The sequence below is a fragment of the Neophocaena asiaeorientalis genome, unplaced genomic scaffold (genome assembly GCF_003031525.2).
Source record: "Neophocaena asiaeorientalis asiaeorientalis breed wild unplaced genomic scaffold, Neophocaena_asiaeorientalis_V1.1 scaffold124, whole genome shotgun sequence".
Taxonomy (NCBI): Eukaryota; Metazoa; Chordata; class Mammalia; order Artiodactyla; family Phocoenidae; genus Neophocaena; species Neophocaena asiaeorientalis.
The window spans coordinates 15,568,585-15,595,663 of NW_020174135.1; the positions used below are offsets into that span (position 1 = coordinate 15,568,585).

Consider the following 27,079-nt stretch of genomic DNA (forward strand, 5'->3'; position numbering starts at 1 on the left):
TAGTGTTTCCCTGTGTGTGTGTGTGTGTGTGTGTGTGTGTGTGTGTGTGTGTGTATGTGTGTGTGTGTATAAACCACTTCTTTATCCATTCATCTGTTGATAGACACTTAGGCTGCTTTTATATCTTAGCTATTGTAAATAGTGCTACTATGAACGTTGGGGTGCATGTATCTTTGCAAATTAGTGTTTTCATTTTCTTCAGATCAACACCCAGAAATGGACTGGCTGGATCCTATGGTAGTTCTATTTTTAAGTTTTTGAGGAACCTTCATACTGTTTTCCATAGTGGCTGAAACAATTTACGTTCCCACCAAGTGTTCCCTTTTCTCCACATCCTTGCCAACACTTGTTATTTAATGCATATTTATTAAGCACCTACTTAGTGTATCAAGTATTCCAGCAAACAGGTGTGTCAGTCCCACAAGAGCTTATAACACAATTCCCTGAGCTGGAAGCCCGAGAATGGTCCTTGATGTCCTCCTCATCTTCAATGCCTACATCTAACCAGTCCCCCAATCCTGTCAATTTTCCTTCTACAGTGTCTCCTGAGTTGGAATCTTCCTCTCCCTATTGGTTTCCAAAAGCTGCCATAACAAATTATCACCCTGGGGGGCTTAAAACAACAGAAACTTATTCTCTCACAGTTCTGATGGTCAGAGGTCTGAGATCAAGGTTTTGGCAAGGCTGGTTCCTCCTGGAGGCTCTCTCTGAAGGAGAAGCCATTCCATGCCTCTCTCCTGGCTTCTGATGGCTGCTGGCCATCCTTGTTGCTGCATCTCTCCAATCTCTGCCTATATGGTCACATGGTATTTTCCCTGTGTGTCTCTGTGTCCAAATTTCCCTCTTATAAAGAATACCAGTCATTGGATTGAGATCCATTCAAATTCAGTGTGACCTCATCTTAACTTGATTACATCTATAAAGACCCTATTTTCAAATAAGGTTAGATACACAGGTGCCAGGGGTTACAACTTGAACATATCTTTTTGGAGGACACAATTCCATCCACAACACACTCCATCCTTCAGCCACCACTGTAGCCCAGTCTTCATAATTTTATCTAGACCGCTGCAATAGACTCTTTGGACCACTGTCTTTCTCTTCTAAGATACTCTCATGTTACTGCAACAATCTTCCTGAAACCTAAATCTGGGAATATCATTCCCTTGTTCAGACCAATGACAACATCACTTTCCTAGCCCCTGTCATACTTGGATGGACCCTCTTGCTATAGGAATAAATCTGTGTGTGCCATGTGTAGGAGTCTCCAGAACAAGCCTGTGGGCTCCTTCAGCTGTCTCCCTGCTCCCACCCTTCCCAAATCCTAGTCATTCCAGATAAATGGGCACTTTGGATGCCCCAGTGCCTTTGTTCATGCTGTTTCCTCCATCATCTCTCCTTGTAGAGTACCTTCTGACCGCCTTGGCTTTGTCTACCTCCTTACACAGAATTCAGGTTCTAAGAAGACAGAATCTTTTCTGGTGAGAGTCTTTCCCCAGCAGGTAGGATGAGGCCTGGCACGTAGAGAGCTTTCCACGATTCTCTGTTGAATAAAGGAATGAAGGAATTAACAAATGTAAATAAACAGGCAGCAGATTCTGGATCTTTCTCTGCTACCCTTGTCCCTTCTCCTCTCCCTGAAGGAAACTTAATCTCTCCCATAACATTTTATTCCTAATCTCTCTGCTAGCATTTACTGTATATTTTAGCTGTTTGTAAGCCCAGCTGGGCTGTTACTCTGTGAGCTACGTGGAGACAGGCACTGGGTCGAATTCATCTGTAAATGCCAAGAACAAACACAGTGCCTGTCAATATTATTTGTCGAACTGAATTAAATCTACGTACAGAGGCAAGACAGAAGGGGGAGAAGTCGTATTCCCCCACCCCCTCCAATTTACGGCCTCCACTGTATTTATAGAGCTGAGCGTAGGGGCAGGGCAGGAGGTAAAGTTGCAAATTCTGTAAGTTTCCCTTTCTGCTGATGCTTGAAAAATTATCTTTCTGAGTCAGCACAGGTATTTTGATACTGCCTTGCGATTTCGGGCCTTTTTTTAAAGTGATGGTTTAAAAACAAGTGCTTTTGCATTTACCATCAAACTGATAGCGTTGGGTGGGAAAATAACCATCATGAAAACTGTTTACCCCTTCATCTTCTAAATTTCTTTTTCAGGGTCTAAATCTGACAACAAATATAGGGGACTCCCCAGTCACTGCCTCTCCATCACAGATGGGAGAGCCTGGGGCTCCGGCACAGACAGGTCCCTCCAAGAACAGTCTGAAGTGGTTGATGCTAATTACGGGGTCTGGAAGGCTGGGCTTTAGAACACCAGCCTCCCGGAGGGTGAAGCCGTGGGTAATTATCAGTCAAGTCCAGTTCACCTGCCTTCACCAGTCAAGGTTGTTTTCACTGTTGCTACAAAAGACTTTCATGACTTCCAAGCGGTACTTTTAAAAAACTTTATTTATTTTTGGCTGCGTTGGGTCTTCGTTTCTGCGTGCAGGCGTTCTCTAGTTGCGGGAAGCAGGGGCTACTCTTCGTTGGGTTGCGCGGGCTTCTCATTGCAGAGCACAAGCTCTAGGCACACAGGCTTCAGTAGTTGTGGCGCTTGGGTTTCAGTAGTTGTGGCGCACGCGCTTAGCTGCTCCGTGGCATGTGGAATCTTCTCAGACCAGGGCTGGAACCCTGGTCGCTTGCATTGGCAGGCGGATTCTTAACCACTGCACCACCAGGGAAGTCTCCCAAAAGGCACGTTTGCCTGAGTTGTTTTCCAGGAACTTGGAGGCAGCTGTGTCTAGTCGGAGCTGAGCTGGTTGAGGCTGGTTAGGACCACCCACCCTCCAACTGGGCATGCGCGAGTGTCCGCTCAGTGACCTTTTGACGTCAGAGGGCCGAAAACTCCACCCTCAGATCGTGCGAAGAGCCTCCATTTTTGAGCGTGGAGAGAACAACTGTCTCACCTTTTTCTTATTTCCAATCACCTTTCCCCACCCTCCTCGTGCCTCAGACCGCCCTGCTTCAATCTCATAAATACCCTGAGCCCCTGGCCTCTGGCGAGGTAGCTCTGAGGCTTGTTCTACGGTCTGGTCGCTAGGCTGCGTCACGGAGAAACTTACACGAACTGGGGTCTGGGCGCTTTGGGCTTGGGAATTTGGTTCAGTAGCAAAAGCGGAGCACTGGCAAGGGATAGACCCCCCTTTGTACTGAGTTTTATTCTCCCGACAGACTTTACTTTCACCCCAGAAACAAGCATAGCCTCCGGAAGAAAGTCAGGCTCTCGGTTCCTGTCCTGTGGCTAGAACCTCCTTCTACGCCTCTCTGTTCCTCACTCTAAACCTCGCTCTCAGCCACACCCCGCGGTCAGGTGACGGGGCTTTGCTGTTGGGAGTTGATAGGCTGTGAGGAAGGAGGGCCAGTGGGGAAGCCTGGGGAAAAGTGGGTTGCTGTAGTGGATTGAAAAGCGGCCCCCAAGTTCGTATGCACTTGGAACCTCAGAACGTGAGAGAAATTAGGTTCCTTGCAGATGTCACTAGTTGAGGTCCAACGACAAAGATTCTTCTCTGGGGACACCCTGATTCCAGACTCTGGCCTCCAGAACTAAGGGAATGTGTGTTCTGTTAAGTTAACCAGTTTGTAGTTATTTCCGAAGTCCTAGGAAAAAGCCCTAGTTGCCAACGGTGGGTACAGGGAATTACCAGAAAAAATTGTCTCTCTACTTCTGCCTCAATTTTCTTCCAAAGCATCTTGGGCCTGGGGGGAGGGGGGTGCCTTGGGGATGGGATGGGGATGGTGATTAGAGTTGTACGGAGGAAAGCAAACAGATAAAAAACAGGTGTTTGGCTTTATTTTCATTTAAGCAGGGCAGTAATCTTTAAAGTCAGGCTTTACTGAGTTTACTAAGTTCCTTTTTCTTAGAACAGAGTCTTACCTGCACAATCGGAAATCGGGAGTGTGTGAGGGTGCGGACGAGGGGACCCGGCCCTCAGATGCTGGGACAAAACGGCTGACAGAGTCGGGGCTCGTGGGGGCACGTAATCCCAACTCGAGTTCCCCTAACCTCGGGGTTGGGTTAGAACAAACCGAGGGAAACCGTGAGGACGGGAGCTGTTTCCCCGCTTCCCTTCTGGGACACGGGGCCTAGCCAGTCCCCACCCACCTACCAGAGGCAGCTTAGTGAGAGAGAACTGTTCTCCACTCATCCCCCAAACCGCTACATGACTGGGGGCTTATGAGGAAGACATGATCAGTGCCAGAGAAAAAGCATAAAGGGAATGCGTTTGCTCACGCATGCAAGAAGTCCTATGTGTGAATCTTCGCCACAAGTACAAATACCAGCTCAGTATATTTTTGCTTTCTAGCTCCAAATCACTGTATTGAGTCCTAGACATTTTCTTTCTTGTTTTTAAAGTCTTTCCCCCAATAACTTCAGCTTTCCAGAAGCTTCTTTGTGAATCATTCTTTTTCTAGCTACAAGGGGAAAGTTGATTTCTGACGGCTCCATCAAAAGAGGTTCCTGAATTTCTAATCTGCACCTGCCCCTCCCCAGTCCCACCTTGCCTCTGACTGCCTTCATCTTTAAAGTACAGGTGTTTAAACTTAACCCCTTGGTTGCATGTTGTAAATTCACAACCCGGTTCCCCCATGTTCAGTGCCTGGTGTCCATGGTACAACCATGCTGATGTCTTCTTTGGGGATTGTATTGGGAACCTCATCTTCTCATAGATGAAATAAGAGACACTTCTTCTTAAAAGAGAACAGGTGGCTTCCATTTCAATCTAAAGATTGAGGCCAACACAGCACCAAGTCATTAGCGGTGAAGAAGAGTTAGTTTAGTGGCAAGTACATATTAACCAAAGCACAGGACCCTCGGGCAGGTTAGCGGGTAGAAGATCAACGTCTCTACAGAATTAGACGAGAGCCAGACTCTGAAGGGATGGACAAACCCTCCCTACCTCTGTCGGCAAAGGGACACGGGACCAAGAACAGATTGGTTGGATGTCCACTCCTTTGACCTATTTTTTGAGCACCTACTATGTGCCTTGCACCACGATGCGTAAGACTAACCCTGTCCTCCCCTCATGGATCTCACTGTCCAGGGAACTTTGCGTCTCCTGCTGAAGAAGCTGTCTCTGATTCTAATCGGGTAACTGTTACAGCCGGCTGGGTAACTGTGCCCTCCTAGAACTGTGCTCTTTTGGGGGATATCTTCTGTTTAACCAGAAGCCTAACCTAAGGACCTGTAGCTGTCCTGCTGCTTACTTGAAGTACATGGCCTGTAAGGGACTCTTCAAGCCCCAGTCCTACAGTTTTTCATTTTTGGTAATGGCCGTCCAAGACAGGCAACCTGCGTATATGCTTATGTTCAGCTTTTCCAAGTGCCAAGTAGCATCACCCCTGTACACTTTGAAGCCTCGCTGAATAGGCAAGTAGCGTAGTAACCATGACAAGTATTTCCTGTTTCTAAAGTTTACAAGAACTGGCTCTGTACCATGTATTATTGTCAGGGTAGTACGGTAACTGCTACTAGGTTTTGGTTTTGCTCACACATTCTAGAAACTGTAAAGGGAGACGGATTTTTGCAAATGTTCTTCTGGAACCTAAGGTTTAACACCACCCCTCCCCCCGCCCCTCCTTGTTATCTAGTCCGAAATCTGCAGAGAAGTTTGGTCTGTGGGAATAATGCCACAGCTGGGTATGTTCCTAGCTCAACCCACAGCTGGGATTCCCTCCGTGGCCTCAGGGGCCTGGAGGAGGGAATCAAGGGACTCAAGCGGGTCTGCCAGTCTGGGACATAGCAAGAAACACGAAGAGTGCTCAGAAATGCATGGTGGTATTCAAGGAAAATCATTAGTCTTCCGAATTCCACTTTTCTTATGTTGGCATAGCTCCTAGTTGCATATGTGGAAATCAAGGCTCTCCTCTCATCGCCCGGCAAACTCTCAGATGCAGGAAAACAAAGATGCCCATATGGGAAAGGAAGACAGTTGCTTTTGTGGACCACCGTACTTGGGAGTTTACCATGAAATGGCCTTATGTGTTAGAATAGCTGGTATTTCTCCTTAACATTACACAACCCTAAGTCCCAAAGTCATACATTTCTATACCATTTTGCAAACATTAACTGTATTGACGCCTGTAAAGCACTTAGAGCAGTGCCTGCTAGGTGTTAAGGGCTACACAGGGCTTGGTAATTATCACTAGTAGTGGTGCTGAGACTTACGTCACCTGAGATGCACAAAAACACAAGCTTCTGGCTTGGACTCTGGGACTCCGGCTCACCATGTTACCAGGCAAAGATTGCACTGGTGCACGGAGCCCCTTAGCTCTAGGAAATGGTATTCGTCATGGAAACCCAGTCCTCTCCCAAGAAATCAAATTGGTGTTTTACAAACTCTTTCTTTCCCAGGAAATCAGGCAGGATTATAACCCCAGCTGGCTGAAGATTTCATCCCTCCCAGGAGGGTCTTGAATGAAGAAGGGTTGGTCAAGTGAGGAGGGTGTTTCAGGGTTTGGGGATTTTTTTTTTTTTTTTTTGGCTGTGCCACGCTGCTTGTGGGATCTTAGTTCCCCAACCAGGGATCGAACCCGTGCCCTCGGCAGTGAAAGCGCAGAGTCCTAACCACTGGACTGCCAGGGAATTCCCAGGATTGGGGACTTTAGACGTGTATCCTCCACTTTGTGTTCTTTTAACATTCAAAGCCGTCAGTGAAGCTCCTTTCTGGGCATCCCAGCAACTCCTAAAAATAAACTCAAGTTCTTGAAATGTTCTAGTTTGCCTTTAAGCTTTCTTTGGCTGGAGACCAGGCTATTTTCAGTTTCCCAGCCCCAGGTGGTATGGATTTGCTCTATCAAATGACAAATGACGCTGTGCCCTGTAGTGAGGGCTCAGCAGACACTTAGGAAAGGTTAGCCAGTGGGCGAGGCTGCAGCCAGCCCAGGCTGGCTGGGGAGTGGGGGAACTCCCATTTAAAGATTCCTGGAACCCCAGGGGGAGACTGATGTATAGATAACCATCGAGGGACATGGTGCTATTTGCATCGAGTCCAGATAAGGAACATCTAAAAAGAAACAGGAGTTAAATTGTCCCACGGGAGGACATGGCAGTCTATGGCAAGAGTGCCCAGCTGAAGCCAAGAGCTGACGGGCTTACCTCTCCTGGCTCTGGGCGGTTGAATGTGGCCTTTAGAACCATGGCCTCTCCTTTGATCCATCTTTTCACATTTCCCCATCCTCCCACCGCCCACCTTCTACTTCACGTTCACCTTGCCCCAGGCCCTATCGATCCCTTGTCATTTTGACCAGCTCCCCAGCACCCTGTCCAGGAGCCACACCCGGTGCCCTTTGTGACACTGTCCTTCAAGCTGATCCCTGCCTGTCGAAGGGCTCCCGGTGAATCTCATGTGCCTTTTCCTTCACCCTTCAGCCATATCCTTTCCTCTAGCCTCCAGTAGGAAAGCTTTTAGATGCTGTTAACAGAATAACCAACTACCAGCGGCCTCAAACATATGGACTTTCGTTGTTCCCTTCACAAGAAGTCTAGGGGTAGAAGGCCTTTGGTGTTGATCCAGTGGCTTGAGGATACCTACCAGCTCCCAAGTCCATCCTTTCTGCTCCACCAGCCGTAGTGGGCTTTTCATTCTCGTGCTGGTTGCCTTGTGACTGCAAGTTGATTGCCGCAGCACCAGGCATCACAAGTTCCTCACAGGAAGGAGGAAGGGGGTAGGCAAGGTACCTCCCCTGTCTGTGCCTTCTATATAAGGAAAGCAAAGCCTTTTCGGAAGCTCCTTCGTGGAATTCCCCTTACATCATTAGCCAGAACTGACTAATGGCTACGCAGGAGGCTGGGAGCATACGTGGTTTTCCAACCTCCTCTAGTTGGAGGTGGCAAGGGAGGAGGGGGTCGAGGATCAGCAACGTCTGCCACACCTGCGCGCTCTCATCAGTAGAGAGGTCTCCTGAGACCGCACTGGACTCTCCGAGAATTATCTAAGAACTGATACCTAAGAGAGCACCCTCTGGTTTTTGCACTGCAGGGATCTTTTTTTTTTTTTTTTTTTTTTTTTTTTGTAGGATCTTCCCGGACCGGGGCACGAACCCGTGTCCCCCGCATTGGCAGGCGGACCCTCAACCACTGCGCCACCAGGGAAGCCCATGACTGCTTCTTTATCAGCTTCCTCACTAGCTCTGAGGGCAGGACTTGTTATTCTTTGCTGAATTTTTTTAGAACCTTAGCACATAGTAAGGACTCTATTACTGAGTGAATAAACATGAATGAGTACCAGCAGCGGGAGGGGTAGACCAAAGAGGAACACTTCCAAACCTGGTTTTGAAAGCACCGTGAAGCTTGAAACTTAACTCTGCTCGCACAGCCGTCTCCAGCCCCTCCTCTATCCAACATGCCTGATTTTACAACCACATTGTCTCCACCTGCTAGCCTTTCCAAGCAGTTCTGCCTCCTAATTGTGGATCCCATGGAAGGCGTGTTGTCTCTTCACCCACCCCATGATGTGCAGGGTTATCTTCATCATTAGAGGGAGTGTCCTGGCTGCCACGAAGGGCATGACACTAATTTCAGTGACTAACAATAGAAGGTGGTGTGAGATAAGATCCCTCTTCTCAGATGGTTTATAATCCAGCTGAAGAGACAAGGTGTGTGTGTGGGGGAAGATAAACAGCAGTTCTTGACAAGTTGTGCTAATGGCCAAATGGATGGAATTTAACAAACAGTCCTGCTCCAGGAGTAAAAGGAAGGTCACCACTGATTCCTTCTCTTCCACTTGATGGATAAGATCCCTGCAGTGCAGGGCTCACAGAACAAGGGAAACGAATGTCAGCGAGTGCCAGGCACTTGACAGGATAGTGCTGACGTGCGTGTGGTTAGCCTTAGAGGAAGAGACCGAGGGTCAGAGAGGCTAAAGAGGTTACATGGAGGGCTTCCCTGGTGGCGCAGTGGTTGGGAGTCCGCCTGCCGATGCAGGGCACACGGGTTCGTGCCCCGGTCAGGGAAGATCCCACGTGCCGCAGAGCGGCTGGGCCCGTGAGCCATGGCCGCTGAGCCTGCGCGTCCGGAGCCTGTGCTCCGCAACGGGAGAGGCCACGACAGTGAGAAGCCCGCGTACCGCAAAAAAAAAGAAAAAGAGGTTACATGGGGTCACGAATGCAATATGTGATTAAGCTGAAGCTCAGGCGGCCAGTCCAGAGTCCACACACCACGATGGGTTTCCGACAAGAGCCCTAAACTCTCCTCCCCCTCACCTGAATAAGGATAATTTTCCTACGTAACAAAAGCACCTGAGTCTCACCACTCACTCCGTGATGAGAATAGCTGAGCAGCAGGAGAATCGTTCGCTGGAGTTCTTTCATAATGACTTAACTAAGAGATCTCCCGCTGAAAGAAAGGTCTGACTCATTTGAAAGGTGTGAGCCTGTGGTTTCCCTTTCTCTGAGTTGGCCTCCGAGGAGGCTGCCCTTGGAACCAATGCTGTGAGCCTCAGCAAGTATGCACTGGACTGTGAAAAGCTCTGCTTTGAGAACGTCCATTGGTTACAATCACATTTTATGGGGTTTCACATCAGCAGTGAACCAATTTGTATGGCTGCTTGCTTGAACCTAACTTCCAAAAGGCCAGCAGTCTTCTCTGTTCACTGATGCTTCTCCAGTCCTTAGAACAGCTTGGTATGTAGTAGGTGCTCAGTAAATACTCAAGTGGATGAATTTTACATGGTCAAGGATTCGCCATATTTCTTTATGTGTGGAACTTCAACAGGCTATTTTAAAGTAGGATTTTACTTTAAAAGGTAGAGAGGGGAGGAATCAGTCTACCTTAGTAGGAACAGGACTCTCCTGTAAGTCAAGGCATGATACACCATGGTTATGATATATCCCAATGACCAAACCACCCTAATCAAAGCTTACTTCTCCTGTGTTTCATCCTCTCCAGGTGTATCAGCCTTCAACTCTGATATGCTAGTTAGCAATAATGGGTGGGTAACGTCCCAGTTAGTAACACAGTGGCTTTTTGACTGGAGCCCTTTGGAAAAAATTGTCCAGTACCTGGCAGAGAATTCTACACATGGCAGCTAGTCCTTAAATGTCGGGCACTGATGTTGTGATGATGACAAGATCTTAAAGGGCTGACATAGGTAGTGGAAGCTCAGGCAGGGAGGAAGGCTCAAGAGAGGGTCCTGGTGTTTTTGATCAGATAATCTCCCTACACCTCTCAAATCATGACCAGGAGGCTACCCATGCTTTTATGATTTTTTTTTGTGGTATGCGGACCTCTCACTGTTGTGGCCTCTCCCGTTGCGGAGCACAGGCTCCGGACGCACAGGCTCTGGACGCGCAGGCTCAGTGGCCATGGCCCACGGGCCCAGCCGCTCCGCGGCACGAACCCGTGTCGCCTGCATCGGCTGGCGGACTCTCAACCACTGCACCACCAGGGAAGCCCTACGCTTTCTATGCTTTTAATAGTTCAGTAGATTTGTGCTATAGCTCAACAAAACAAAACACCCAAATTAGCAAATGAAAAGAACATTCTCTACACGTTATAGATGTTCAGGTATAGAGGGGAAACCATGAACACGTTAAAGTCCTGGACACTTAAAAAAACAAAACTTATTTACCAGATATTTCTTTTCCCCCTTCCATTTTCATATGATGGAAAAAAATATAGAGTTCCTTTAGAAACACAGGATGTGAACCAGTAGAGCTTCTGCTTGTGGCTAGAAGCCTCTTAAAAGAGAGTTGTCCCAGAGACAGAAGCAGATGAAAGCTCAAACCCTTTCAGATTTAGAGGTTTAATGGGTGAAGTTGAGTAGATCTGACTTGTGCGTGGTGTTCATTCACTTACTGATTCTTTCAAGAAGTGTTTATGGAGCCCCTGCTAGGTGCCAACCACTGTACCGGGCCTTAAACAGCCTAGAATGGGAGCTCCCTGCAGATGGGCATTTAGCCTGTATTGTATCCCATCACCTGGGATACTTTCTAGCACGTTGGAGGTATTGAATAAATAAATTGATGAATGGTCCTAGCACTCACGGAATTTATAGCACAGGAAGCGAAATTTCTTATTCAGCACTTTTATGCCAACCAAATGAGTTAAATGAACATCAGGGTACCTGGCAGGAGGAAAGGAGAGGTGAATCATTGGCTGCAGGCAGCCTTGGGGAGTGTGGAAAACAGGAGTGGTATGCTGTTGTCCTGTTTCCTACTGACGGTGTGTAAAGGGATTTACTGACTTTCACACGTGATTGATGGGAATAAGCGTCAGGACCCTGGAGCTACGTGTATTTCAGCTCTACGTTGTTGTGCGCTGGGGGAGAGACTCTCCTCCCCTCTGTAAGCCCAGTCATCGATTCCCGCACATTTGAACGGGGCTGCTTCAAAGCAGGAGTCCTGGGGGCGAAGAAGGAGGTGCTTGCCCCAAATCAGCGATTCCCTTCTCCTTGGCTGGGCGTAATTCTGATATGTTTCGAAATAATCAATGAGCTAAAAGTTTCAAGAGGCAAGAATTTAGACTGAGTTTACTTCTTTGAACAATATCCAGTGTCGCAGGACAGTCAGATAGTCCCACGATGGGTTCACTCCTCCAAAAGTGAGATTTATTCTGTGCTCCCCCTTTCCTCACTTTCTCTTTCCCTGTCTGTATATCGCTTCCCCAAAACCCTAGAAGTCCTGAACCCCCTACTTCTTGTGGATGTGGTTTGCCTGCCACAGGGAATCTGTCTTAAAGTGGGTGAGGCACTTCAAGATTTTATAACCTTCCTGGGACAGAAATGATTGGCAGTGCTGAAGGCATTTCATTCGAGGTGGGTTCAAAAGACATGCCTCTTTAGTACAGGGGACAAAGTGTGCTCATTGCTGCTTTACAAGCACTGCATATATATATATATATATATATATATTTTTTTTTTTTTTTTTTTTTTTTTTTTGCGGTACACGGGCCTCTCACTGTTGTGGCCTCTCCCGTTGCAGAGCACAGGCTCCGGATGCGCAGGCTCAGCGGCCATGGCTCACGGGCCCAGCCGCTCCGCGGCGTGTGGGATCTTCCCGGACCGGGGCACGAACCCGTGTCCCCTGCATCGGCAGGCGGACTCTCAACCACTGCGCCACCAGGGAAGCCCAGCACTGCATATTTTGTTATGGTTATGTGAAATTTCCTTCTGAAAAGATTCACAAGCTCTTGTGACGATCAAAGAAGTTAACATGTAATTTAACATGTAATTCCATCTTTTTTTTTCCTGCGAGATGGGCAAGAAATCATTACATGATTGTCAGGAGGCCTTTTGCTTTTAATGGGGAATTTGACCAAGGACCCCCTGGAGCATACAGTTGCTTAAACTTTTCTTCAGGATGTCTCTAATAGCTAGAGTTTGGGGATTCGTGTTTAGATCTCAATCATTCCTTCTCATTGTCTGAGATTATAGTCATCAAGGATTAACACTCTTGGGATTGCAGTTATGCCCTGTTGTGGGATCTCCCAGGAACAATTCTACTAATATCACTTTTCATCTTCTAGGTGCAAATTCGGGAAACAGTCAGGGAGCAAATCTCTCTCGGCCGAATGCCAGCTTTCTCAGAGCCTACTGGGGAGGAGTCCGCGTTTACTATGACCACAATAGATTCCTTCTCCAATTTAGGAGGGATCGACACGAAAAATGCATCATCATTGGCCCAACACCTGGAGGTAGAAAGGTGTACCCAAGGCCCACGGCACGAAGAAAACCAAGATGGAGAAGACAGCACACCTGGATGTCCCTGGGGAGACCTAGGGTGTGAGCTGAGCATCCCAGAAGCCAATAGTGAAAATATGCCCCACTGTGAGCCTTTGGCGCGTCTCCCCCAGGAGAACAACGCTGACCCCGGGGAGCCCCGGGCTCCCTCTCTTGCTTCCCCTGAATTTGTACATACCGTCCCCACCTTGGAAACTGCGTGTGCTGGGCCAAGAGACAGAGTAACAGCGTGTGTGCTAGGCCGTCCTGAAGCAGGTGACCAAGAAGCGTGTGATACTGTGAGCTCTCCTGTTGGAGCCCCAGCTGGTAAATATTTGCCTCAAGAAATTTGCTCCGTGGACTTCGAGCTGGCAGGTCAAAGCAAAGCATCTGATCTGTGTTCTTCTGATGACAAGGCACTGGATATTCTTTCTCAGACACAAGGTTCAGAGCCTCCACGGTCTGCATACGGAAGCAGCAATGAGAGAACCTCTGCAGTGTTCCCTCTTTTTATCAGTGCTCTCATCTGGAACATTTCACAGAAAGCCAGTAAAGGTGCCACTGGGGAAAATCTCTCCAAGGTGGAGGGTTCCACCTCCATGTTGGCCTCCATGGTAAAGGCTGGTCAGGGGGGGCTGAGCCCCAGTCACTCAGGTGGGCTCGAGGGAAGACAGCCTCTGTCTTCTGAGAATGACTCTTTGGAATGGTCTAAAGAAGGTGGTGATGAGAGCTCTAGCTCCAGTGCCCCGGTCACTGCAGACATACCAGCCAGTCATAGTTCAACAGCGAAGTTTCCTCAGGAGAAGCCAACAACATTAATTGCTAATCTTGAGTGTTTTGAGGTGACTGGGGAGAGTGGGGACACATCCACTGGTACCATTGCCACCAAAGGCCACCCACCCAAATACCTCCCTGTTTCAGTTGCTGGGAACAGCCATGTAGGTGGCCCTGACGAGAGCTCACCTCGGGCACCAGATGACAATTTTTCTCAACTTCCTTCCAACGCACAGTTGGGTCATATTTTAAATGGTTCTACAACTGCATCTTCAAAAGGGCTAGCGTGCGTGGCTCCCAGTGGACCAGAAATCCACGTCCACGTTCCTCAGCTCCCAGAGGGAGAGGATTTCTGTAGCAATTCCCCTCTTCAGATTGATAACCAGTCTGGAAAGAAGAGCCAGACCATGGGCAGAGTAGACACCAGGAGCCTTGAAGAGAATTTCCAAGAAAAAGGAAGTGAAACAACACAGAGGGTCCAGCAGGGTTCTCTTGACGAAAATTTCCAAGAAAGCTTGCCCATGACGTCTGCTGTACCAGGGGAAATAAACCTGGTACTCTTGGACCACTCATCAGCCAACTCCAGGGAGGGAAGGGAACAGAGCTCGGGCTTGGGAACTCATGTGCCCGTGGTGGCTGCATCTATAACAGAAGATGATAGCCAGGCTCTGAGTAATGTTCCGTCTCCCTCTACTACCCTTCTGGGGGAGCCTAAAGAGAGCGGTCCAGGATATTGGGAAGCAGGTAAACAGGTGAAGATTATAACTCTAGAGGCTTCCATTTCAGAAACCTGGCCACCAAGACAACTGACAGATTCTAAGTGCAAGGAGTCAGAACCTGGTCTCATCCCTGGTAGGGTCTGGGCTGTATCTGACGTTCTAAAGACTGATGATGCCATGCCTGAACTGGACCCCTCTGAGACAGCATCAGCCTGTAGTCCTCAGGCTGAGTCCGGCTCAGCAATTGCTAATAACAGAGAAATCCGTAAAGGTCAAGACCTAGCTGGCCATGCAAACTGGAGTTGTCTTTCCTCCCAGTGTTTGAGCCAACCCAGACTCCTGGAGTCCTCCGTGGACCCTGTAGATGAGAAAGAATTATGTGTCACAGACTTGCTATCAGAGGCTTCCAGAACTGGAAGGAAGGAAAATGTTAAGAGTGTAAGTCAAAACCAAGAGGAAAGCCAACTCAAGATGGATCGCCCTTCCTTCTTTAAGCAGTTCCTGACCTGCCCTAAAATCTTAGAGTCCTCTGTAGATCCCACTGATGAAACAAGTGTGGAGTGGGCCAGGGTGGAAACACCAGAGCCTTCTGAATCCACACTGGGGGCCATCAGAGTGGAGAGTAAATTGAATGATGGGAACTTGGGCCAGAGAGTAGAAGTCCAACCATCCATCTTGCAAGTTCCGTGCCCCCAGCAAAGTGGGGAAGCCATTCCAAGAGAAAACACCATCAGCCGAGACCAAGGGCACAGTGGGGGAGAGGGGGCGAGACAAAGACAACATGGTGGAGCAAAGGGGGACATACAGTCTGCCATTTTGCCTGTCCCGGGTCCTGTCAAAGGTGGGGAAACGACTCCAACGGGACGCGGCAGAAGCCAAATACAAGAAGGCAGTGAGAGGCGCTTAGCGGAGTCTGAACAAAGTAAAAATAACAAAGCAGAATTCGTTTCCCACACTTTACCTCTTTCTAGCGGTCTTGCAAGAATGACTCCCGCCTCTGGAGTTGATACTCACGGCTCCACAAGTCAAAGTCATGAGCTCCCTGAGAATGATTTAGTGGAGCCCAGAAATCATCAATGTGCGTTTTCTGACTTAAAGGAAAGGGGAGCTATTGAAAGCGAGTGTGGGAAACATGTGCCCCCTTCTAGTGGTCTCACTTGGGGGCTTTTTACTTCATCTCTTGATGGAAGCATCACAGGCTTTTCAAGAAGCCACAGAATTGAGGAACATAAAATAGAGGAGCCCCCAGTTGGGGAAACCAAACCCACAAGCACATCTGGCTCCCCAGCAGCAACACTCATGTCCAGAGAATGTGCATCAGAGAAAGTTCCTAAGATGCTGCAGGACCCCTGCCAGCAGGGCTCCACCCTTGGCCGTGGGAAAATGTCAAGGGAGGAGAAGGTCCTCCCTGTGGTGGCCCAAGCTGGCTGCCTCCCCAGGGCCCCTCCAGCAGTGACTGGGTCAGAGGAGGTCAAGGGGAAGCAAGAAACCCCAGGGAGTGGACACGTAGCTGAGGGAGTAAAGAAGAAAATTCTGTCCAGGGTGGCCACCCTGAGGCTGAGACTGGAAGAGAAAGAAAACGCCAGAAAGAACTCGATCTTTCTTAAAAAGAGTCCTAAACTTGAAACATCGGTATCACGCACAGATGAGAAAAAAGACTCCAAAAGACCACCTTGCAAAAGCGAAGGGACAGGTGAGGCTGTGTTGCTTCCTATCATTGTTAACGTTTGGGTTTGTTGACCTGATGTCAAATTCGTGTGTCCTCCTGAGCCCTTGCAGTTAAGGTGCGTGTCCATTGGGGAGGCGACGGATGCTATGGCTGTGACCTGTGGCCTGGCATGTAGGCCCTTGGGTCTCAAACTTGAGCGGCCTCAGGATCCCCTAGAGGGCTTGTTAAGACAGGTTGCTGGGCGCAACCCCAGAGTTCCTGATTCCGGAGAAAGTGCATTTCTAACGAGTTCTTGAGTGATGTGCTGGGAGGACCACTGATGTAGGCTGCCTTGTAGGTATGCTTAACTGAGGGAGCATGATTACTACGCCTTTCTGTTTAATTATCCTTCAAAAAAATTTTAAAGGAAACAGAAGCATTAATCAGTGTAGCTAATTAGTGTAATTAAATAGACCACATGCTAAACAGGATTCACAGAAAAACATTTAGGTACAGTCCAGCAGTCTCCGTTTAATCTTTTTTTCTTTTTCATTTGAAGTGGCTGATTGGATGTTGGGTTTTCTTCCAAATTTGAGTATAAAGTTTCTTTCCAACTTGCCCTCCCCTTTGAGCCGGAAGTCCCCCCCGGGTCTCTGTTCCAGGTTTCAGACCACTTGAGGCTCAGAGCCCCGGTAACTGCAGTCAGTTCTGCTTCGCCTGGGGAACCGAGTCAATGCCAAACTCCGTCCCATCACCCAGATTTCAGCCTCTTCTTCCTGAGCTCTTTCCCTTCCCATGAAAGCTGGCAGAAGTCAGAAGAGATTGCAGCCAGGTGAGGTGCCTGCCCGAGCTGGAGCAGAGTGCTGCGGCCCTCCCTAACCCAGGGGGAGAGACTTTTCCTCTTACCTCAGTGCTTACTGTGTTCCCAGACCTCAGCAAACGGGCCCACAGCCCCTGCTGCTGAAAAGATCAAACACAAAACTGCTTTCTGAGTTTTAAAACATATTTAGAGAGAATGAAACCATGTTTTCAAGAGATCTCAAGTGGTTTCAGCCCAGAGGAAAAAAATCTTAATTTGGAATTCTTGTCTGTTTCCGTGGGAGAAAGGACCATCCAGGTGCCGTTGGAGGATTTGATCTCCGGAGCTGCCTCTCCAGGCATGAAGGGCTGCAGCCACAGGGAGCATAGCCTTCCGGGGGTGGGGTTGGTAGGAGTTAGGAGTGTGTGTGTGTTGGGATGTTAGGGATGACTTGGATAACTCTGAAAGAAATAGAACTTGAGTAAACTTTTTTTCCACATTCAAAGCTTAGTACAACCAAAGCTTTATAGTCACAGGGGACTTCTCTATCCTTTACCCTCAACACTTGGCCAGAATATACACCGCAGATAAACCTAGCTTCCCTCTCGAGCCTCCTTTTAGCTCCCTCTGTTTTGTTTTGTTTTTTTCCCTCCATCCCACACAGGCAGGTGTCCTTTCCCAAAGCCCTGAGGCCTCCTGACCAAGCCAGCTTCCTATCCTAGACCCTCATTTTGTTCTGCCCATTTTATGCCTTTCCCTGAATTCCCCTCCCCCAATTTTGTCTTCAGAACTTACAACGGGTTGTGGACAGGGTTGGCAGCCTTAGGAACACTTAGGTATCAGCAAATCACCCAGGAAGGGCCCTTGAGGAAATATGTCCCGGGTGGGGCAGTGGGCTTGGTCAAGACTCTAGAGAAAGAGCTTGACACCGTGGGCCAGAGCACCTAGCACCGGTAGCTAGGTAGGGCCAGATGAAGTGAAATGAGTTTTGCCATCAGTAAGGACTTGGTATATTTAATCTTTCTCCCATAATATTGTTAGTACCCTGAGCTACTCTCTAATGCAAGAATTTGTTACCCAAGCGCCCCATTATTACTTCCTGAGAAGAAAACAAGCTTTTCAATACGCACTGTTATCCAAGCCAAGTCTGTTGCCAAGAGATGGGAGGCACATTTAACGCATTAACGATTTCACAGTAGAGGAATCTGAGGTAGCAGAGCAAACAAAGCATCGGTATTGATGACTTTTGGCTTGGCTGTGGATTCTATAACATTTTGTTACCAAAGCTGTGTAATTTTGAAACTCAGTGTGAAATAGACCGACACCACGTTTCCAGTAACCTCTACCTGCCAAATTATTCTGACCACCTGGCTGTGTCAGCCATCCTCCTCTTGTCTAGGCTGCCGCCCAGTGGCTGCCCTGAGTAATTACACATTTACCTGGTGTGCCACCCTCTCGTCCCTTATGTAAAAAGAGCTCAGCCTAACCCCTGGGAATTGTGTATTGCTCCTATTTCATTCAAGTAGACAGTTCTCTTTCGCTAATGAAATTGATATCCTAATGGATTGCAGTGATGTCCGATATCTTTCTGCAAAGATAACTGTGATCAAGGGGAAAGATGGGTGAATATTCTTCAGCAAATGACTTACTGTTGTTGCCTTTTACACCTGGGGGCTTAGCCACATTACTCGGCTAGTCCAGATTTTATTCTACTTCCTAACCCCCAGCTTTAATTTTGACCTGGATCATCTGGTAGTCATCTAAAAGCATCTTTATTTGGCCCAGATCCTATAGACTCGGTATCTACAACCCCCATCCCTCCCGTCCGTTTTTTTAAAGTTTCAAGTTCTGTTTCACTTCGTGCATTGCAGACCTCACTCAGGAATTTTAAGTAATGAAAAGTGGGAGTTTCCTATTACTGACTTGTTCATTTTCTATCTGTTTAGGAAAGTGCCGTCTCCCCTCAGACACCAGATTCCCTCACCCACCAAATGGAGGGTAATAATTATTATCCCTGTCTCTTGGGATTGTAGTGAGAATTAAATGTGATAAAATGGGAAAGTCTCTTGCCCACCCTAAAGCTCTCTGCAATTCTTATAAGAACACTGACCTACAAGTTTCTTGTTTCCAGCTCCAGTATTACTGAAAAAGATCCAGGCTGAGATGTTCCCCGACCACTCTGGAAATGTAAAATTAAGCTGCCAGTTTGCAGAGATTCATGAAGATTCTACTATCTGGTGGATGAAAGATTCAAAGTCGATAGCCCAAGTGCAGAGAAGGTGCGATATCCACCCACATGGTTCTAAAGGAAAATAGTAAATTATAGGAAGTAAAAGGAAGATTGAAGCAGAGACTCCACACCCAAAGTATCCAGGAAGAGTAAGTAACAAAAGGACAGATACCTGGACAGGGAGGATGGTGAAGCGTTCTTGCCTTGCCTCGGCTACCATGATGTTTGGTGGCCTTAGGAAGGCACAAACCTTTCATCACATTTTTTAAAATCAGGGGAACCTGTCCAATCATCTTCTAGTCTGAGGTCCTGTGGTCCCAAGGTTAAAGAGCTCTCTTTTATATGCCCGTGCATTTTGCTGTTCTCATAAATTCCCATTAACCTAACAAAAAGCTAAGAAGGTAAATCAAAAGGAAAAAACAATCCGTGAGGTTACAGAAAAGTGGCATCTACCCAGGGTGGTAAGCTGCCCTCTCTAAGATGCGAAAACCAGTTTATATCTGGGGCCATAGGTTAGAGGAGCTGAAGGGGAGGAGAGGAGAGATGAGTGAGCATCATTGCCAAGGATACCCTGTGTGCAGTGAACCTTCCTCAAGAGGCTTTCCAGCAATAGATGCTTGCTCGAGTGAACTGGTGAATCAAGCTTCGCCTTTTGCACCTGAGGAGGTGTGACTCATTCTGGAAACAGATGCCCTGGTTCGATGGAAACCAGCCTAACTCAGACAATTCTCAGAAGCTCCTTTCTGCCAAAGGAGGTCCTAGTACAGCTCCCTGAGTCACGGGAAGTGTTCTTAACCCACTAATCTTATCACAGATAGGCTGAAAACGTGAGAGAAATCAGTTTCCTGTAAAATCAAATCAAATGTCTGCTTGGAACACATCTGGTAATTGTTCCAAATGCAACGATGGGAGACTTGAGCTATAGTTTCATGTCTGTAACATCACGCCAGAAAAATCCAACTAGTTATCTAGTTATCATCTCCTATAACTATGATTGTAATAAAGCTGCTTTGCCTAAAAGGCCGTCATTACCCTGCTTGTCTTATGCAAGGCTTAAGAATCACAATGAAGAATAAATGGCTTGATCATTACCCTGCTTGTCTTATGCAAGGCTTAAGAATTACAATGGGGGCTTCCCTGGTGGTGCAGTGGTTGAGAGTCCGCCTGCCGATGCAGGGGACACAGGTTCGTGCCCCAGTCCGGGAAGATCCCACATGCTGCGGAGCAGCTGGGCCCGTGAGCCATGGCCACTGAGCCTGCGCATCTGGAGCCTGTGCTCCGCGGTGGGAGAGGCCACAGCAGTGGGAGGCCCGCGTACCGCAAAAAAAAAAAAAAAAAGAATTACACTGAAGAATAAATGGCTTGATTTTTTAAAAAATCAAGGTGGTTTCCTAGAGCTTTATTTAAAAAAAAAAAGTGCTAATTATTCATTTAAAGTACTTTCCGTAGCCATCAGCCAAGAAAATGAACCAGCGTTTTTTGCTCTTGATCTAAGCTGAAAATTGGCACTTGAATTTTTCAGGTCCCTTTTCCATCTGAGGTGTCTTTAGAGAACCTAGCCTCCCTCTAGAAAGTGTGTGACCTCAGTAGGCACGCCACCTACTAATGACACGTGGCCAAGGCCTTTAAGTTCTTGGTGAGGTTGGCTTCATTCTTCTTGGTAACACTGTCTGGCTTAGGCGCACCCATGTGCCCTCCCTGTGCTACCACTGGAGATTTGGGAGTCATAACTCCTTTGATATTAAGTCATTTATATTTCAGGTGGATTTTCAAACGTTATCAAATTTTCACCCCTAATTCCGGTTGCATGTTTCCTTTTTTTTTTTTTTTTTTTGTGGTACGTGGGCCTCTCACTGTTGTGGCCTCTCCCGTTGCGGAGCACAGGCTCCGGATGCGCAGGCTCAGCGGCCATGGCTCACGGGCCCAGCCGCTCCGCGGCATGTGGGATCTTCCCGGACCGGGGCACAAACCCGTGTCCCCTGCATTGGCAGGCGGACTCTCAACCACTGCACCACCAGGGAAGCCCTGCATGTTTCCTTTACATGTCCCTCCAAGAAATCTCTCACTGCCTTGTCAAGATATAGTTATCAAAAAGTTGATCTGTCAAACAAATGTAACAGGAACATGTAACAAAGATCTTCCTTCTCTAACTCATTAAATAAAGAGTAAGATGGGAAAGCTGTTTAAAGGAACATCTAAGGAATGAATTTATACAGTGAATCAGGCAAAAGAATGCTGGAATGTTTGCAAATGGATACGAAACTTGTCAATGTTCAACAGGTAATAAACCTTGGGAGTTATCTTTTGTAGGTTTCTGTCCAGGAGAAGTGATAACTGGGTGGGTTCTATTGGGTTGACCAAAAATTTGTTCGGGTTTTTCTGTAACATCTTACAAAGATGTTTAAAGAGTAAATAGCAAAGTCCGACAGAGGGGCATCTGCTATAACTAACTTCTCCTTGGGTGAGCCCATTAACCAGCGACACACAAAGGACACTCAATCATCCTTTCGCCTTTGTCCCCAAGTTTAGGATACTTTTCCTTAATAGGCTAAATTTTGGAAATTAGGTGTCAGGACACGTTCTTGTGGCTAGGACAAGGTGAATGTTCTCTGAGGAAACCAAGAAGAAAGTGGTAGCTTGTGCAATGGCTCCATGAAGATCTCAAGCTGGCACCCTTCACCGCTGCCTTGGCCATCAGCACCTCCTTGGTAAACAGGAACCCATTCTCCACTCTGGGGAGAGAAGTGCTTGGGAGTGGCCTGGGCGTTAGAAAGGGCCATTGTCCCCATGGAGTGGATTGGCTGAAAGCTGAGCACAGATCACATCATTGCTGCCGGACAAGCAGGGAGGGAAGAGCTGGCTGCCATTAGAGGCAGGTTCTCCTTGGTTGGCTGTTGGAAGGACGTCTCCACCCAGGCTGGAAGGTGGGCAGTGGGTGCTGGCAATCCTCACCCCTGCTCCCTGGGGCTGCTGATGGATTCTGGGCTCTTCTGAGAAGCCCCCAGTTTACATGCCCTTCCCCTCCAGCCGATTTAGTTCTTGGCTGTGTTAACTCTGGTCACACTTGGAGCTTCTTTTGCTTGCACTTGTCTCCCCAGCTAAGCTCCACTCCTGTTTGGCCCTTTGTGCATTTGGCCGTTCCTCCCCGTAAAAGCAAAAACCTGTGTCCCTTACAGGGTAAAAGAATATGAAACCGAGCTTTCCCCCTATTGATTCAAAAAGGTGCAAGACCACTTCTTTTCACTTCTCTCTTTTCACTTCTCACAGTTTATATGGGTATTTTCGGTTTGTCTATCTCCTCCCAGACTGTAAGACCCTCACGGGTGAAGACCGTGCCTTTTTCCCCATCACCAGATCCCCCGGTACTGGGCACCCAGCCTGACCCCCGCTGATGGCTCAGGGCCACTCCCCAGACTAGACCCCTCAGTCAGGCTTCACGTGCCAGGTGTCAGTTGCTACTCATGCACACCCAGGAGGGGATCTTGCTCTTTCCTCTTTCCCAGACGAGGAAACTGAGGGCGAGAGACCAGAGCTCAGCTCAGGAATTGAATCCAGGTCTTTGTGACTCCTCAGCTACCCCTCGTAGAAGAAGGCCTCTGTGGGCCAAGACAGAAAAAGGCCGCCGAGATTTTGTGCCAAGCATCAGGATTTCTTGGCCGGAAGGAACTTGTCACGGGACCATTCTAGTTCAGCCGCCAGCCTTTCTGGCCGATCTCGACTGCCCCTTTCAGGGACACAGACGCTGTACTGATCAACAGGCTGATAGAGGAGGATACGGCACGCCCCCCGCCCCTCCCCCCGGTGACTCTTGGTATTTGGCAGCCTGTCCAGGAAGTCTTCCCCTTATAACTGGGCTTGTTCACGTCCACTTTCAACCATACATTCAGGATGTGCTTGGAGGAAGTAGTATGATTTAGTGGACTTTGTTTTAAGCCACGGGTACATTCCAGAAGAGGCATGTGTAACTCGGAGGCTTGAAGTCTACTGAAAAGCTGAACGATAACGAATACTCCTGTTGACTATGCAAACTGAGATGAATGGATTTTGCTGTTGAATTGTGAAATGAACCAAAACATACACTGTACACACGTGACCTTGGTGAATGTCTAACAAAATTCACCATCTAGAACAAAACTAGAATAATATTTGAGTATTTCTTTGGCTGCAAAGTAAATTTTCTGTTTGAGACTTTGGAACAAAGATTGTGGCTTTAACTCTAATCTCAATTATCCCCGATTTGAGGGCAGGGATCACACATCACTGGGAGGGAGCTTATCGCAGTCAAGAGGAGGGTTCCAGAGTCAGGTTATCTGGTTTAAGTCCTGAGTCTACTCTTATCAGCTGTGTGACCTTAGGCCCCTTGCTTAATCTCACTGTACCTCTGTTTCCTCTTCTGGGAACTGCAGACAGTAATAGTATTTGTTAGGTTGCTCCAAGGATGGCATGGAATAGTCCTTCAAGTGATGGGCACAATGCCTGACACATACCAGGTGCTCAATACACATTAGCCATGACCGTCATCATCGTCACCACCACGTTTTTCTGTTTAGAGCACAGTCCTGGGACTTGAGATTGGGTGGGCAGATGGATGGATGGTCTTTGCTAGGGGAGCACACTATTAAAGTCTTCAGCCCATGAGTCCTTATATACAACAAAGACTCCCCCTTCTGTTGTCTCTTACTGTGTCTGGGTTTGGAACTTTCAGGTTTCCTTTGAGCCCAGGACACCTGGATTAGTAACACAACTGAGGAATGCTGAGCAGAAATGTTAACGAAAGCCCCCAGAATTCACATTTTCCATTCTTTGCTCTACTAATGGCAGTCACACCTCCCAGGTGTTTCCGTGCATTCATATTGCATATTGAAGTGAGGGTGTGAAGCGAAAACATGCTGATCGTCTCCTACAAATAAGTTAACTTTAACAGCTGATCACAATCTTGTCTTTCAGCCAGCCCGTTGGCTGAACTCACGAGGGCAGGGAAGCGTTAGTTTCTTTCTCCTGTTAGAAAAGTGCAACTTCAGAACGATGATGCGTGCCCACGTTCATGTCCCCCACTGCAGAGCAGGAGACAGCTCCACTGTGTCCTTGGCCATCCTTCAAGCCAGTCAGAAGGACCAGGGCCTCTATTCCTGCTGCATCAAGAACGGTTACGGGAAAGTGACCACGGAATTTCACCTCACCACAGAAGGTAAACCTCAGCTTTGCCGTTTCCAGTGAAAACCACTAGCCCCTACCAGTTCAGAATGCTGATTTGTACTGAAGGCATTCCCTTCTCTGTCATCTTCCAGTTCTCAAACAACTTTCAAGTCACCCAGATGTTAAAGGTAAGCTAACCTGAGCTGGACGTCAGAGGAAACGGGTGCGTCCTAAAGCATGAAATATAGGCAATGGTAGAAGCAACGTTCCCGTCGACTCTTTGAACCAAGTAGGAGAGAGCTCAGGAATGCCTGGGAAACGAATTCATAAGCTATTTCAACCTGACTACAGGGCCTGTGATAAGCGCGTTAGGCTCCAGAGGTCCAGAAGTGAATTATTAAAGAGATCAGACTGTGCAGTTGTTGGGACCGTGTTGGCGAGGGGGCGGGGGGCACTTCTGGGGTTAGACTTTCTCTGTGAAGCACCAGACTTGCATCCAGCCCATCTGCATGGGGTTTTTCAGCCTCTGGCACGTACACAGCATGGTTTTTTGGTTTTGTTTGTTTTAAGGGCTTCCTTTTCTCCACATTCTCACCAACGCTTGTTATCTCTTACCTTTGTTTTTGAATTTTATTTTATTTATTTTTTTATACAGCAGGTTCTTATTAGTCATCAGTTTCATACACATCCCTGTATACATGTCAATCCCATTTTTTATACAGCAGGTTCTTATTAGTCATCAGTTTCATACACATCCCTGTATACATGTCAATCCCAACCTCCCAATTCATCACACACCCTCACCCCCCGCCCGCTTTCCCCGCTTGGTGTCCCTGCGTTTGTTTGTTGTCTACATCACACGGCATGTTTTGTTTCTCCAGTTGTTTTACTTTTCAGTTCGACTAGCTGAGCAGATTCCCAAAGAGTCAGGTGTCTAGGAGAATAAGTGCATTCATTCATTTGCATCCTAATGGAAATGGGAGATGGATTTTTGTGCTTTCCTTTGGCACTTGTGCACTCCTGGTGTAGCAACAAGCTACCAGCTGCCCTCGAACGTTCAGGCTGCCTCTGGGCCACCCACTGAGTCCATGCTGGTCATGTATTTCCTCTTGGGGAAAATTATCCATCCCCAACACACGAGCCCATCCTCACCCAGCTGTGGTGCAGATACTCTCACCATGGCCAAGTTTAAACTGCTAGTGTACACTGTATGTGCTGATTTTCTTTTAAGGCAAATAAAAACCCTGAAACCTCTGTGAAAACAAGATCATCAAGATGCAGTAACATCTAGTCATTAGAGGCAAGGCGCTGGGATCTCGACTTAGAAATGGTCTAGCAAATACTGTGATATTTATCCAAAACAACAGACTTAAATACCAACTCTTCACAAACCATTCAAGTGTTACATGTCTTCAGTGTGTCGTGTACTTGTGTAATTTAAAATCCCTCCCTGTATCTGTCCCCATCCCCCCAAGAATCTAAATATGCAAAAGAATGTCCTTTCTTATATCAAAAACCAAAATGACCTTCAGGAGAACCAAAATGACCTTCAGAAGAAAGGTTTCTCTGTTTCATCAGCTGCTTAGCTGTCACTGGGCATCCCATCCCAGATTCTTGCTCTGACCCGGTTAATTTAGGTTTGCAGAGACTCGTTTCTCAAGGCTTTACCAGTCAGGAATGAGACCCCAGTGAGGATGAGGTACCGGTCACCGCTATTGTAGCCCTGTGACTCCCACCATTGGGTTGGGGTCTAGACCCTGAAGACATCACCTTCTGCCAGCCACTTCTCCATGAGACTGGGGGTCCAGTTTCAATGGCGCACTGGGCTGGGGAGGCCGTACCTCCCTCTGCCTTTCCATGTACCTTCAGATGAAGAAGTTTCAAAAAACTGACCACAGGGCCTGTGATAAGCGCGTTAGGCTCCAGAGGTCCAGAAGTGAATTATTAAAGAGATCAGACTGTGCAGTTGTTGGGACCGTGTTGGCGAGGGGGCGGGGGGCACTTCTGGGGTTAGACTTTCTCTGTGAAGCACCAGACTTGCATCCAGCCCATCTGCATGGGGTTTTTCAGCCTCTGGCACGTACACAGCATGGTTTTTTGGTTTTGTTTGTTTTAAGGGCTTCCTTTTCTCCACATTCTCACCAACGCTTGTTATCTCTTACCTTTGTTTTTGAATTTTATTTTATTTATTTTTTTATACAGCAGGTTCTTATTAGTCATCAGTTTCATACACATCCCTGTATACATGTCAATCCCAACCTCCCAATTCATCACACACCCTCACCCCCCGCCCGCTTTCCCCGCTTGGTGTCCCTGCGTTTGTTTGTTGTCTACATCACACGGCATGTTTTGTTTCTCCAGTTGTTTTACTTTTCAGTTCGACTAGCTGAGCAGATTCCCAAAGAGTCAGGTGTCTAGGAGAATAAGTGCATTCATTCATTTGCATCCTAATGGAAATGGGAGATGGATTTTTGTGCTTTCCTTTGGCACTTGTGCACTCCTGGTGTAGCAACAAGCTACCAGCTGCCCTCGAACGTTCAGGCTGCCTCTGGGCCACCCACTGAGTCCATGCTGGTCATGTATTTCCTCTTGGGGAAAATTATCCATCCCCAACACACGAGCCCATCCTCACCCAGTGATCTGCCAAACTTTTAACAACCTGCCAGGGGGTTGGGGAGGCCCTGATTTGTACAGTTTTCCAATTTCTGTGGTGCAGATACTCTCACCATGGCCAAGTTTAAACTGCTAGTGTACACTGTATGTGCTGATTTTCTTTTAAGGCAAATAAAAACCCTGAAACCTCTGTGAAAACAAGATCATCAAGATGCAGTAACATCTAGTCATTAGAGGCAAGGCGCTGGGATCTCGACTTAGAAATGGTCTAGCAAATACTGTGATATTTATCCAAAACAACAGACTTAAATACCAACTCTTCACAAACCATTCAAGTGTTACATGTCTTCAGTGTGTCGTGTACTTGTGTAATTTAAAATCCCTCCCTGTATCTGTCCCCATCCCCCCAAGAATCTAAATATGCAAAAGAATGTCCTTTCTTATATCAAAAA

The 27,079-nt window shown here is 47.6% G+C and overlaps 1 protein-coding gene across 6 annotated transcripts in view; it reads left to right on the forward strand.

Moving 5' to 3' along the window:
- LOC112406197 (alpha-protein kinase 2-like) overlaps positions 1-27,079 on the forward strand; it is an 87,437-nt gene that overhangs the window by 22,945 nt on the left and 37,413 nt on the right. For 3 of the 6 annotated variants that reach the window (XM_024754930.1, XM_024754929.1, XM_024754928.1), the window contains exons 2-5: positions 12,516-15,894; positions 18,780-18,927; positions 23,939-24,066; positions 24,167-24,202. In XM_024754930.1, coding sequence (XP_024610698.1) covers positions 12,516-15,894; positions 18,780-18,927; positions 23,939-24,066; positions 24,167-24,202 — 3,691 coding nt within the window. The remainder of the gene's footprint in view (positions 1-12,515; positions 15,895-18,779; positions 18,928-23,938; positions 24,067-24,166; positions 24,203-27,079) is intronic. The other 3 variants (XM_024754931.1, XM_024754927.1, XM_024754932.1) reach the window with 3 other exon arrangements.